The sequence below is a fragment of the Podarcis melisellensis genome (genome assembly GCF_964234715.1).
Source record: "Podarcis melisellensis genome assembly, chromosome: 8".
Lineage (NCBI taxonomy): Eukaryota > Metazoa > Chordata > Lepidosauria > Squamata > Lacertidae > Podarcis > Podarcis melisellensis.
Window position 1 is genome coordinate 85,056,453 of NC_138540.1, and position 13,290 is coordinate 85,069,742.

At 50.3% G+C, this 13,290-nt stretch overlaps 1 protein-coding gene across 9 annotated transcripts in view; it reads right to left on the bottom strand.

Moving 5' to 3' along the window:
• RYR1 (ryanodine receptor 1) overlaps window positions 1-13,290 on the bottom strand; it is a 213,709-nt gene that overhangs the window by 102,501 nt on the left and 97,918 nt on the right. For all 9 annotated transcript variants that reach the window (XM_081921856.1, XM_081921862.1, XM_081921863.1 and 6 more), the window contains exons 35-42: window positions 10,860-11,781; window positions 9,334-9,534; window positions 7,106-7,217; window positions 6,241-6,390; window positions 5,247-5,520; window positions 3,861-3,975; window positions 2,627-2,759; window positions 1,946-2,040 (exon numbers count right to left, since the gene is read on the bottom strand). In XM_081921856.1, the coding sequence (XP_081777982.1) occupies window positions 1,946-2,040; window positions 2,627-2,759; window positions 3,861-3,975; window positions 5,247-5,520; window positions 6,241-6,390; window positions 7,106-7,217; window positions 9,334-9,534; window positions 10,860-11,781 (2,002 nt within the window). The remainder of the gene's footprint in view (window positions 1-1,945; window positions 2,041-2,626; window positions 2,760-3,860; window positions 3,976-5,246; window positions 5,521-6,240; window positions 6,391-7,105; window positions 7,218-9,333; window positions 9,535-10,859; window positions 11,782-13,290) is intronic.

Consider the following 13,290-nt stretch of genomic DNA (forward strand, 5'->3'; position numbering starts at 1 on the left):
ACTAGGTGCGCCCTATGGTCCGGTGCACCCTATAGAGCGAAAAATACGATAACTGAAAAGACTCACAAGCCACACAATAAGTAACTGCACATGAGCGACAGGTCTGCATTCATGAAATCAATAGGCAAGAAGAACGGAAGAGGAGACCTCTTCCTATTCCTATTCTCACAGTGGCAAACCAGAAGCTCATATAAGCAGAACCAACACTCCATACTTCTGCTATTTCTGGCATTCAGAGGCAAACTGCATTCGACAGTGGACAGGATGTGTATTGATCCTGGCGTCATTTATGACCTTTAAATAGCTAGCTCCAGCATCGCTGCCCAGGAAAGGAAGAGAGGTGGGATGCAGTTGCTAAGCAACCGCAGATGAGTTGACTCCCTCACCACTGGACAAAAAGGCTGCCTAGGCTGCTGCTGTAAAGGCAAGGAACAGCTAAGGGAACTGCTGCTCCCCATATGAACTGACCTGGACCCTACAATCATAATCTCACGCCCTTCTTTGGGTGCTTCCTCTGCAAAAGGTCCAGAGGGCAGCAACACAAGAACGGGCCTTTTCTGCAGTGGCTCCCCACTTGTGGAATGTTCTCCCCAAGGAGACTCGCCAGGTGCCTTCATTGCAAGATCTTTAGGCACCAGGCAAAAATGTGCTTCTTCTCCCAGGCCTTTGGCTAATTAAACAATCCATGGCCTTTTAAACTGGAGAGGGGTATTGTTTTTGCTTGTTATTCTGGCATTCAATTTTGGGGTGTTTTTTTATTGCAAATCGCCCTGCCATTCTCGGATGAAGAGCAGTACATTGGTAAAGGTAAAGGGACCCCTGACCATTAGGTCCAGTTGTGGCCGACTCTGGGGTTGCGGCGCTCATCTCACTTTATTGGCCGAAGGAGTGGGCGTACAGCTTCCAGGTGTAAACTGGAGAGGGGTATTGTTTTTGCTTGTTATTCTGGCATTCAATTTTGGGGGTTTTTTTATTGCAAATCGCCCTGTCATTCTCAGATGAAGAGCAGAACATTGGTAAAGGTAAAGGGACCCCTGACCATTAGGTCCAGTTGTGGCTGACTCTGGGGTTGTGGCGCTCATCTCGCTTTATTGGCTGAAGGAGCCGGCGTACAGCTTCCAGGTCATGTGGCCAGCATGACTAAGCCGCTTCTGGAGAACCAGAGCAGCGCACGGAAACACCGTTTACCTTCCTGCCAGAGCGGTACCTATTTATCTACTTGCACTTTGATGTGCTTCCGAACTGCTAGGTTGGCAGGAGCAGGGATCAAGAAACGGGAGCTCACCCCGTCACGGGGATTCGAGCCACCAACCTTCTGATCGGCAAGTCCTAGGCTCTGTGGTTTAACCCACAGCACCACCCACGTCCCTTAGTACAGTATAGAAATTTAATAAATGATGAAAATAATAAACGATAAGGGGGAAGCCGGCGATGTTTTTAGGCCCCATTTGGATTTCTGCACCACTGCCTTGGGTGCCACCACCTCTCATCTCTTCTCTCCCCTATCCCCCTGAGAGACAGAAAGAAAGAGCACACACGCTTCACTTTCCCAAGTGGTCTGGGTAAAATGAATTCACATTCACCTTGAAAAGCACATAGAGGGGAAAGAGGAAGTGGTAAAGAGTGCCACTCTTGCCATTTGAGCTCTATGATATTGTCACGGGAGAAAAGGTAACCACCCTCACCACCGCATGGAGAGAGGGTTGAAAGCCATTGTGGGCAGCAGAAGAAGACCTCAAGGATGCTGGCGATCCCTGAGCTAAGGGAAATGGACAGGATGGCAGCAATATCATGGTTTGGAGGAGGGAGAAAGGAGAGGGGCAAACTTGGGGAAGGGGAGCAGTCTTCTTGTAGCCAGTATGCTGTAATACCCAAAGCTGGTCCTTAGCCACACTCTGCACCCACCACCCACCCCTGTTTGGTACTTTCTGGCCATGCCTGTTACCTTCTCCAGGTCTTGTTCTTGCAAGGCCAGAGCCAGCTCGTTGTTGTCGATGACAGAAGCAGCTGCCACGTCCAAGGGTGTGGATCCGCGCATGCCTAGAGGAGCAAAGCAAACAGTAAGAAGAGGCAGAACTCATGGCCCAAGGGGCAGAGCAAAAGAGGACAGAGGAGTCACTGCCCTCAGAAGTTGTAGCTGGAATGGCACAACTTGGGTAGGTCTGTGTTAGAGGCAAAAATAAAAAATTCAACCGTTTAATTTTTCAAAATGGGGTTTAATCCTCCCCTGCTAAAGAGGCATGGATAGATTTGCGGGGAGACATCTAACGATTCTTCAATTTGTTTTAACTAGCATTAAATCAGGATTTCTCAGAACAGCGGAAGCAGACAAAAAAAATCGTTTGCCCTTCAGTTTTGAGACCAGACACACATGGAAATGGAGGAGCAAATTTCACCTGTGTGAGAATGTTTATGTTCATCAGCCAAACACCTGGTTAAAGAGAAACATTTCTACTGGGGACCTAAAGATACATAATGAAGGGGCCAGGCGAGACTCCACAAATGGGGAGCCACAGCAGAAAAAGCCCATTACCACCATCTTTGGACAGCTGGTATCTGCTGTGATCCTCCACACCCCAGCACCCCACTGCATTCCCCCAACCCTGCTCCAAAGCCCCTTGCTCACCCAGCCCAATGCCACTGTTCTCCAGCAGGTAGCTGAGGTGGTCGAACATGGAGCGCTGGTTCTGGCGGCTGATGCGGCAGAAGTAGCACAGGAAACGGCAGCAATTGGTCACCATCTTGGGGAAGCGGATCTCCTGCTCAGCAAGGGACAAGGCGGCCTCCTTTAACAGCTTTGCTACACACCCGCTTTGCCATCTCACCCACCCCACCCCTCTCCTGAAATATGGGGTAACGTTTTGACGAAGACTGCATTGCACGATTGTTGCACGCACTTGCAGTGCACCAAGTCGACAATAAACACTCTGAGTGTGCGTGTGTTCACTTGGAGGGAGCTTTGTTTAAAAAATGGGGTGCCTTCCTGTCAATAATGAAGCAGTTCATAGTCCCACTGTATGGCCTGAAGGAGGAGAGATGCATCACTTCAAACTGCTATTGGTGCTTCTCCTTTCCGTGGGATTTGATCACATAAGAGCTCTGAGTTCCTCAAAAGCTCCAGCGTTGGTAAAGTATTGAAGCAGTGAGTTCTTCCACTCTATTTGTTGAAGTATTTTTTTAGAATATAAAATCACATTGCTTTTATAAAATCAAAATGGGTGCCAAGAGCAGGAAACAGCAGCTGCCATGATGGAGGCTGTCTTTCCACATGTTAATAATAATAATAATAATAATAATAATAATAATAATAATAATAATATATTATTTGTACCCTGCCCATCTGGCTGGGTTTCTCCAGCCACTCTGGGCAGCTTCCAACAAAGACTAAAAATACATTTAAAATGTCACACATTAAAAACTTCCCTGAACAGGGCTGCCTTCAGTTGTCTTCTAAATGTCAGGTAGTTGTTTATCTCTTTGACATCTGATGAGAGGGCATTCCACAGGGTGGGCGCCACTACCGAGAAGGCCCTCTGCCTGGTTCCCTGTAGCTTTGCTTCTCACAGTGAGAGAACCATCAGAAGGCCCTTGGCGCTGGACCTCAGTGTCCAGGTAGAATGATGGGGGTGGAGACACTCCTTCAGGTATACTGGGCCAAGGCCGTTTAGGGCTTTAAAGGTCAGCACCATGCCTCCCTCCTCACAGAATGGCAGAAAGCATTTGATCCAGTTATGGACCCCCTCGCTCTCCTGCACTGAAGACCGCACCTCCTCCTGCTCCATCAATTGGTTGGGTGTGTGTGCAGCCATGAGCAGCCTTGAAAACGTGGGCCTGTGCTAGCCGAAAGCAAGCTTCCTTACCTTCGAATCTCCTCCTCCGAGCACATTCACCATCACCTCCATGACGGTCTCATGCATGCCCAGAGCCCTCATCAGATTGGGGTGCTGGTAGAAGACCTTGTTGTTCATAATGTTGCTGCCAGGGGAAGACACAAGGGTGCAAGGCACTGAGTACCGGAGAATGCAAGCCCACGATGCAAAGGACAGAGCAAGTGGGAGCAGAGGGGAGTCATGAGTGTTTAAGGGGAAGAGCTTCAGACTGAGAGAATGGCCACCACCCTGGAAGGCATTAAAAGAGGGTAGGGCAAATACATGGAGGAGGGTAAGACTATCAATGGCTAGTAGCCATGATAGCGATGCACTGCCTCCATGGTCAATGCTTCTGAATACAGTGGTACCTCGGTTTAAGAACAGCGCTGTTCACCTTCACCCTGTTATGGCTCTCCTTTATCACATACACAGCCCAACAAGACAACGACAAAAATCCACCAACAGCATACAAATCAATACAGCTAACATGATCCAAAACACCCACCCACCCCACTCACACATGAAAACAAAGACCACCACAGCCAACCACAAATGAACAACCACACCCTGGGCCAACCCCAACCTCTCTCACCACCAAAGGAACACAAGCAAACAGCAAAGAACCTGCACAAGCAACGCTGACACCAAACCCTACATACAGTAAGTAAAATAGAAACATCTATTGAGGGGGACAACTCTATCAACAATCTACAGCTCCCAAGATACTTTGGAAGCCATGACTGTTTAAGAAGAAGAGAAGTTGAAGAGTTTGGATTTGATATCCCGCTTTATCACTCCCCTTCAGGAGTCTCAAAGCGGCTAACATTTTCTTTCCCTTCCTCTCCCACAACAAACACTCTGTGAGGTGAGTGGGGACTTCAAAGAAGTGTGACTAGCCCAAGGTCACCCAGCAGCTGCATGTGGAGGAGCGGGGAAGCGAACCTGGTTCACCAGATTACGAGTCTACCGCTCTTAACCACTACACCACACTGGCTCTCCAGTGGTACTAAGGTGGTATCATAGTGCTTTAAATGTATGGAGCGGACTTAGCCTCAGAGAGAGATGCTGCCCCCCCCAAAATGGGAAGGAGTCAAAAGTCAGTGGGGTGGAGTCATAGCTCATGGACAGAGATGTTATGCAGGAGTCTCAAGCAAGAAGGGGCCTCAGGCAGCAGGGAAGGATCCTTGCCTCAGACCTTGTAGAGCTCAGTACCAGACAAGATGAACCAAGAAGGCTGAGTAATATGGAAATGTATTTCTGCAGCTCATTGGAGCGAACAGTTCCATTTGAGCAGGAGCCAGGAACCCAGGGAGCATGGAGGGGCTGCTTCGGGGTGGGATAAAGGAGGAGGCTACAGGAAGAGATGGAGACACATACCCAATACTCTGTATCATCAGGTTTTCCTCCTCAGGCCCCATCTGGACGATGAGCAGTGAGCGGATCTGGCCCAGGCACTCCAGCAGGCTCATAGTGTCTTCCACAGAGTTGGCATTGATGGTGTAGGCCTTGGGGAGGGCACGGATTAGCTCCCCAAGGCCGTCGTACTGCCGATGGAGAAGGCTGAACATGACCCTCACCAGCTCCGGGCTCTGGATGAAAGACTCTTGGGCCCAGTGAACCATGGTGTGCGAGATCAGCTCCTGCAGGGTGCCTGCATGGTTGGGGAGAGGGAGAACTGAGGTCTACTAGACCAGGTTTCCTCAACCTCAGCCCTCCAGGTGTTCTGAGACTACAATTCCCATCATCCCTGACCATGGGTCCTGCTAGCTGGGGATCATGGGAGTTGTAGGCCAAAACACATCTGGAGGGCCAAAGTTGAGGAAGCCTGTACTAGACAGCCTACAAGAGGCTGTAGTGCAAAACATCTGGAGGTCACAAAGCAGGCAAAGGACACTTCTTAAGAACATTAAAGAAATCTGCCTCCTCCTGACTCATGGCCATGATCCTCAACTCGCAGCAAGGTAAAGGTAAAGGGACCCCTGACCATTAGGTCCAGTTGTGGCCGACTCTGGGGTTGCGCCACTCATCTCGCTTTACTGGCTCAGGGAGCCGGCGTACAGCTTCCGGGTCATGTGGCCAGCATGACTAAGCCGCTTCTGGCGAACCAGAGCGGTGCACGGAAACGTCGTTTACCTTCCCGCCGGAGCGGTACCTATTTATCTACTTGCACTTTAACGTGCTTTCAAACTGCAGGAGCAGGGACCGAGCAATAGGAGCTCACCCCATTGTGGGGATTCGAACTGCCGACCTTCTGATCAGCAAGTCCTAGGCTCTGTGGTTTAACCCACAGCGCCACCCGCATCCCTATAACTCTCAGCAAAGTAGCCCCTTAACCACCCCCTTCCTTCCCCAACTCCACTCTTGCACCTACTGGGTTTTGGCTCCTCTTCTGCAGGCTGCTCTTCCTCCGTTTTCTCCTCCTTCTTGCGGAAGCTCGTTACCTTATCCACTAAGCCCATCAGCCGCCGGTAGAAGGACGTGTCTTCCTCCTCCTCTTCTTCTTCACCCTCCGATTGGATACCTGTTGGGGAACGTGCAGAGCTAATGAGCGCACGTGTCAAACAATGGGGGAAACTGGTCTGGTGCCCAAGCCAGCCAGGGTGTGTGGACAAGAACACATTGTGCAAGTGTGGACCTTGGCATCTGCAGCATCTTCACAACCCACACTTTCTGTTTGGATTTTCAGTGCAAGCTTCTAGCTTCCGTTCACCACAGGGATAAGCTGGGGAAGGTGTGGCTTACATCTACGAAATGGAACTCTCAGCACCCCTAGGAAACTACAACTCCCAGGATTCCTTGGGGGAAGCCCTGACTGTTTAAAGTGGTATCACAAATATATGGTGCGAATGTGTCCTGATGTTAGGGCAGGTGTCGGGAGCAGGTCAGCAATAACTCAGAAACTGTCAGTGACGTCAACTTGTTACTCCAAGAAAGAAAACAGCTCAGGCCTAGTGAGCGCAGCAACTCTTTCCAGTAGACCTTGCCCCGGTGGCAGTTGTGAGGACTGAAGGTCCATGCCTTCCCACAGCTCCCTAAGTCTCCTCCTCACCCAGGTCCTTCCCAAGCAATCTGAGACTCTGATGCCTTGTCTGTTTTTGCTCTGCCCTCTTCACACCTCATCTGGTTCTGTGAGACCAGGGTTCCCTTGGAGGTTCCTCAGCTGTGCTTCCCAGCACTCCTCTGCCTCAAGCAGAGTGGCTTAGGGCTGGTAGGGTCAATGAAGAGGTGCTCCTTACCACAGTGAGACAGCAGATCAGCGTGGAATTCCAGCAGTTCGTCCCGGATGTCTTCTGGCACCGGGCACTCCTCCTCGTCAGCCCCATTCTTGAAGTGCAGCAGCATGTTGATCTGCAGAGGAAAGAAGACACAGCTTGCACTGGATGTGGGTTGCAAGCCTGGGCAGCTTTTGCCCCATGCTCCGTACAGCACTGTGGCGTTCACACAGGGTCCCCGGACATTTGACGGTCTATTGATCCCTCTGCCACCACTGTGATTGCTTCCCCGCTGCCACCAACCCGTTTCTCTCGGGTACACATGGAGTCCAGACAGTTGTTAACATTAAACCATTAAACATTCTTGTCAGTTTCTTAATCTTAGGTTCTTACCGTCCTATACCTTCCTAATACAGTGGTACCTCGCAAGACCAATGCCTCGCAAGACGAAAAACGCGCAAGACGAAAGGGTTTTTCATTTTTTGAGTTGCTTCGCAAGACGATTTTCCCTATGGGCTTGCTTCGCAAGACGAAAACGTCTTGCGAGTTTGTTTCCTTTTTTCTTAAAACCGCTTGAAGAGGTGCAGTTGCGACTGACCATGCTTCGCAAGACGAAAAACCGTGCAAGACGAAAAGACTCGCGAAACGAATTAATTTCGTCTTGCGAGGCACCACTGTAACTTCTAACTAATTATCCCATCTGTCTATCTGACTCCTTGTAACAGATTCTCTCACTCTCTCACATCAACTATCCCAACCCACAGACGTATCCTCACTTTCCCTTCTCTAACACCCGACTGACTCCTTAACAACACTAACTCTAACTCCTCCCCTTGGATTCTCACTTGCCAATCACTTCACACTCATTTAACCCTTTCCTTATGACCCAGCATGATGTCACCTAGGAGGGCAAAGGCCACAAGCACCTAGCACAGCAGTTCTCAACCTGTGGGTCCCCAGATGTTGTTGGACTACAACTCCCATCCCTGAGCTCTGGCCTTGCTAGCTAGGGGTGATGGGCGTTGTAGTTCAACAACATCTGGGGACCCACAGGTTGAGAAAGGCTGACCTAGCATCATGCTGGAGTTAAGTGATGAACGCTGCTAAGCAGAGAATCCAGGCCTTTTCTGTTGAATGTACTATGTCAGTCTTCCCCAACCTGGTGCCCTTCAGATGTTTTGCACTACAACTGCCTGGAGCTGATAGAAGTTACAGCTCGTCACATCTGGAGGGCATCAGGTTGGGAAAAGCTGTGCCTTTCCCTTGCTCTCAGTAAACCAATAGTTGCTCAGGATACAAATTTAGCAGAACAGCAAAACATCAAGCGCTGCACTGTAGGCCACTGACAGTGAGAACTTCATTCATTCATCATTCATCATTTTATTTGTATGCAGCCTTTCCATAGTAAAAACAATGCTCAGGGCGGCTTACAACACGACAAGATTTACATAATTACCAACATAACAAAAGTTATAAACAATAAATGAAACAAATAAAAAAGTACCAACCAAATGGAAAACAATTTCCACATAAATCATAAAATCTGATACAGCATTACAGTCATACTCGGGTTGAAGTAGCTTTGGGTTGAGCATGTTCTGGGTCGCGCTCCGCGGCGACCCAGAAGTAACAGAGCGCGTTACTTCCGGGTTTCGCCGCTCACGCATGCGCAGACGCTCAAAATGACGTCACACGCATGTGCGGAAGCGGCGATTCGCCGGACGTGGGTTGCGTTTCCTTCAGGATGCGATCGGGGCTCCGGAAAGGATCCCGTTCGCATCCAGAGGTACCACTGTAATATCAATCACAATTTAAAATAACATAGATAAAAAAATAAAAACAATAATGGAGCCTTCTCTGCCCAGCAGCAGCAGCAGCAGCAGCAGCACTCTTTATGGAGCCTGTCAGGCCCCAATCCAAGCCAGGTGGAGACAAGCAGGGCAGGGCTGTTCAGGCTCCCAGTTCTGAATCCCAAAATGAAACTTAATTTGCTTCTGTTATTTCAATTTGCTTCTACTATATCAATCAGAGGCTAGCACCAGGGCTTTCAAGCTCACCCAGGATTTCCTCAGCGAGGTGGTCAGTGAAAGTATTATACAATAAATAATGAAGAATAATAATATTCTGGAGTGCTGTGTGAGAATATTATCGGCTTTTGACATAGAGGCATTACAGGAAGTTGTACCTCTTCACTGGCTGACGCCCTGCCTAGCCACCCCCTTTAGCTCTCCCCATTGCCCCCTCCCCAGTACCTGCTCCTGAGGAGGGGAGCGGAACTCTCGGGTGCGCCGGGCCGTCTCTGCGGCGGACATGGTGAAGGCCTGCATGAGGGTGTTGTAGCGCTGGCGCTGGTTGGTCTGCAGGTTGTCCACATAGCGCTCCGAGAAAGCGATGATGGCTTCCACACGGTGCTGCAGCTCACGGTCGCAGAAGAACTGCAGCAGGTTGCACATCTGTGGGAAGAGGGAGGGAGAGAGAGGAGTCAGCACAATGGGGAGAGGAGCCACAGTCACCAGGGCTGGGTGGAAAGGACTCAGAAGGAGAGAGGAGGAGGTTTGGGGCTTAGCATCTTAAAAAGCAGAGACATCACCTTGCCAACAAAGGTCCGTATAGTTAAAGCTATGGTTTTCCCAGTAGTGATGTATGGAAATGAGAGCTGGACCATCAAGAAGGCTGATGGCCGAAGAATGGAGGCTTTTGAATTCTGGTGCTGGAGGAGACTCTTGAGAGTCCCATGGACTGCAAGAAGATCAAACCTATCCATTCTGAAGGAAATCAGCCCTGAGTGCTCACTGGAAGGACAGATCCTGAAGCTGAGGCTCCAAGACTTTGGCCACCTCATGAGAAGAGAAGACTCCCTGGAAAAGACCCTGATGTTGGGAAAGATGGAGGGCACAAGGAGAAGGGGACGACAGAGGACGAGATGGTGGGATAGTGTTGTTGAAGCTACCAGCATGAGTTTGACCAAACTGCAGGAGGCAGTGGAAGACAGGAGTGCCTGGCGTGCTCTGGTCCAGGGGGTCACAAAGAGTCGGACACAACTAAACGACTAAATAACAACAAATGTACATACCAACTGGAGATGGGACATGGAGTGGGCTAAAAGGAGGTGGACCACACAGAGATGGGTCTTTCAGGGTGACCCAGTGCTCACAGAGCTAGCTCAGGATGTTACATAACAAGAGCCCTGGATCAGGCCAATGGCCCTCAGGTCCAGCATCCTGTTCTTACAGTGGACAAGCAGACAAGATGTCCCTTCCCCATTAAAAGTGGGCAGCCCATGATTGGAGCCAGAGCCAACCCAACGAGGGTTGTCTCCAACTGAGCTTAGACCCAGTGGAATGAAATAGCATGTTCATTAATTTCAGAGCATCCACTCCAAGTTAAAACTCAGTTGGGTACAACCCAAAACACACTCTTGCTTTCTCACATGGTCACAGAAGCACAACAGCTAGAGCCACCATCCATTCAATCTCACACATGAAGACCTCACACCCATCCTCTTTTCATGAGGCAAACATAAGAAGAGCTGTTGTGAATCAGGCCAATGGCCCATCTAGTCCAGCCTCCTATTCTTCAAGCGGCCAGCCAAGATGTCAAGAACAAGATGCCCTTGATCCCGTTAAAAGTGTGTGGTCCATTGTTTGGACAGGGAACGGAGCTAACCGACTCTGACAGTGGGAATAAGATGGCCACTGTTGAAGGACCACAGAGACTGGGTGATCTGGAGGGAGCAGGGGTGGGGGGGGGAACCCCAAACCAAAGCCACACCCTTTACCTGCAGCTTGACAGATTCAGGAAGCTTCATCTGCAGCAAGCCTTCCTCCAACCCTTCTTCATCCTCCTTGGCTTCCGCTTCCCCGGCCTCGATGGCTTTCAGCTCCCTCTTCTCGCCTCCCTCCACGTCTTCCTTCTTCCCCCCTCCGGCCTCTTTCTCCGCCCCCTCTTCGTCTTCTTCCTCCGCTGCCGCCATCTCCTCCTCTTCCTCCGTGGGCACTTGCTCTTCCCCTCCCTCCTCAGCATCTGCTGCTGCCTCTTCCTCCTCCTTGGGCTCCACGAAGACGTTCGGCTCGATCATCTTGAGGATGTGGCGAACGTCCTCGTCTTCGAAGACGCCCATGATGAGGAGGGTGCAGATCAGCTTGAGGACCGGCACGAACTGGAACTCCACGCTGCCCCCGACAGGGTCGCGGGTGTGCTGCCCGCCGTCCTGGACGGCCTCGGTCAGCATGTTGATAGCCTTCACCTTCAGCACGTCCAAGGGGATAGACGGGCTCAGCTGGTACAGCTCCTTGCTGTTGCTGACGAAGCAGGTGTCCACAAAGTGCAGCGGCGGGCGCAGGCAGGTGCTCATGCCCACCCCGGGCAGGCCGGGCTTCTTGGTGCCGGCCGGGAAGAGCGTGATGCTCTTGGTCTCATCCGTCATGGGGACGATGAACTCGCTGTTCATCATGAGGCGGGAGCGCTTGGCGGACTCCAGGTGCATGCCGATGAGCAGGTCGTAGTAGCCGCTTCGCAGAAGGCCAGGCAGGTGGTTGCTCTCGATGGTGTGCAGCAGCTGAGACTCGTCCACGTGGCTGCACAGGGCATGCGCCACCCGGTTGTTGCCCAAGGCGCAGACGGCGCAGTACAGCTTCAGGGTATGCGAGTGGAATTTCAGCAGGTCCAGGCGCTCTGAAAGCTCCAGGATGTCTATGCACCTGTGAAGGGGAGTCAGAAGAGGGGGACGTGAGGGCACTGAGTGGCAGGAAGTGCCCTTTCCTCCAGGCCTGGGCACCATCTTTTTGAAAAAGCCCTAGTTCTCCACAAAGCAGCTGAGCCTAGGGCTGCATCTACATCTTACATTTAAAGCACATAAAGGTAAAGGTAAAGGTAAAGGGACCCCTGACCATTAGGTCCAGTTGTGGCCAACTCTGGGGTTGCACGCTCATCTCGCTTTACTGGCCGAGGGAGCCGGCGTACAGCTTCCAGGTCATGTGGCCAGCATGACTAAACCGCTTCTGGCAAACCAGAGCAGTGCATGGAAACACCGTTTACCTTCCTGCTAGAGCAGTACCTATTTATCTATTTGCACTTTTGACGTCCTTACGAAGCACATAGCTTCTCCAAATGAGTCGTGGGAAGTGTCGTTTATTCCTCATGGAGCTACAATTCCCAGTATTATTATTATTATTATTATTATTATTATTATTATTATTATTATGATACCTCCCTATGATTTTTTTAGGGAAGTACAAGTTGAAAACAAAATAGAGCAAAAGAGATGCAAAGGGTGAATTCTTAATATAATAGGCTTAACATGGGTCTGTAACTACACATGATGATAATCTTAACACTTTCTTTCCTCTTTATATTTTCTTAACAGGGCGTCTCTTCACCTGCTTTTCGGATAAGGAAATAACTCAGAGTGCTCGTAGTTAGGTGTACACATTATCCTCATTTTATATCATCGTTGTTGTTGTTGTTACCTGCTTTTCACCAGCAGGTCCCAGGGCAGGTTGCAACCACTTAAAAGTCAGTATTAAAAACAGTGTTAAAATAAATTACAGTAACAGGAATAGGTAGGTCCTGAAAACTCATACTTCAGGTGGCCAATGCCAATGTAAAGAGGTGCATTTTTAAGGTAAAAGTAAAGGGACTCCTGACCATTAGGTCCAGTTGTGGCCGACTCTGGGGTTGTGGCGCTCATCTCGCTTTATTGGCCGAGGGAGCTGGCATACTGCTTCCGGGTCATGTGGGCAGCATGACTAAGCCGCTTCTGGCGAACCAGAGCAGCGCATGGAAATGCCGTTTACCTTCCCGTCAGAGCAGTACCTATTTATCTACTTGCACTTTGACGTGCTTTCGAACTGCTAGGTTGGCAGGAACAGGGACCGAGCAACAGGAGCTCACCCTGTCACGGGGATTCGAACCGCCGACCTTCTGATCGGCAAGTCCTAGGCCAAAAGGTGTATAGTTAAGGTGCCAGATGCACCTTTGTAGGGAATGAATTCCACGACTTAGGGCTGCCACGTCCTCTCCAGGGTCACCACTACCCCAAACTTCTGAAGGTGGTGGAACTACCAAGAGAGCCCCCTGCTTCAAATGAACGGTGGACATGTGACTTCTGAGAGGTGAGCGGGAGGAGATATGCTCAAAAGGCCTCCATTTTCTTCCAGCCTTTTGTGGGAGCAAGTGGCTCATTAGGAGCTCTCCACGGTGCTGAAATG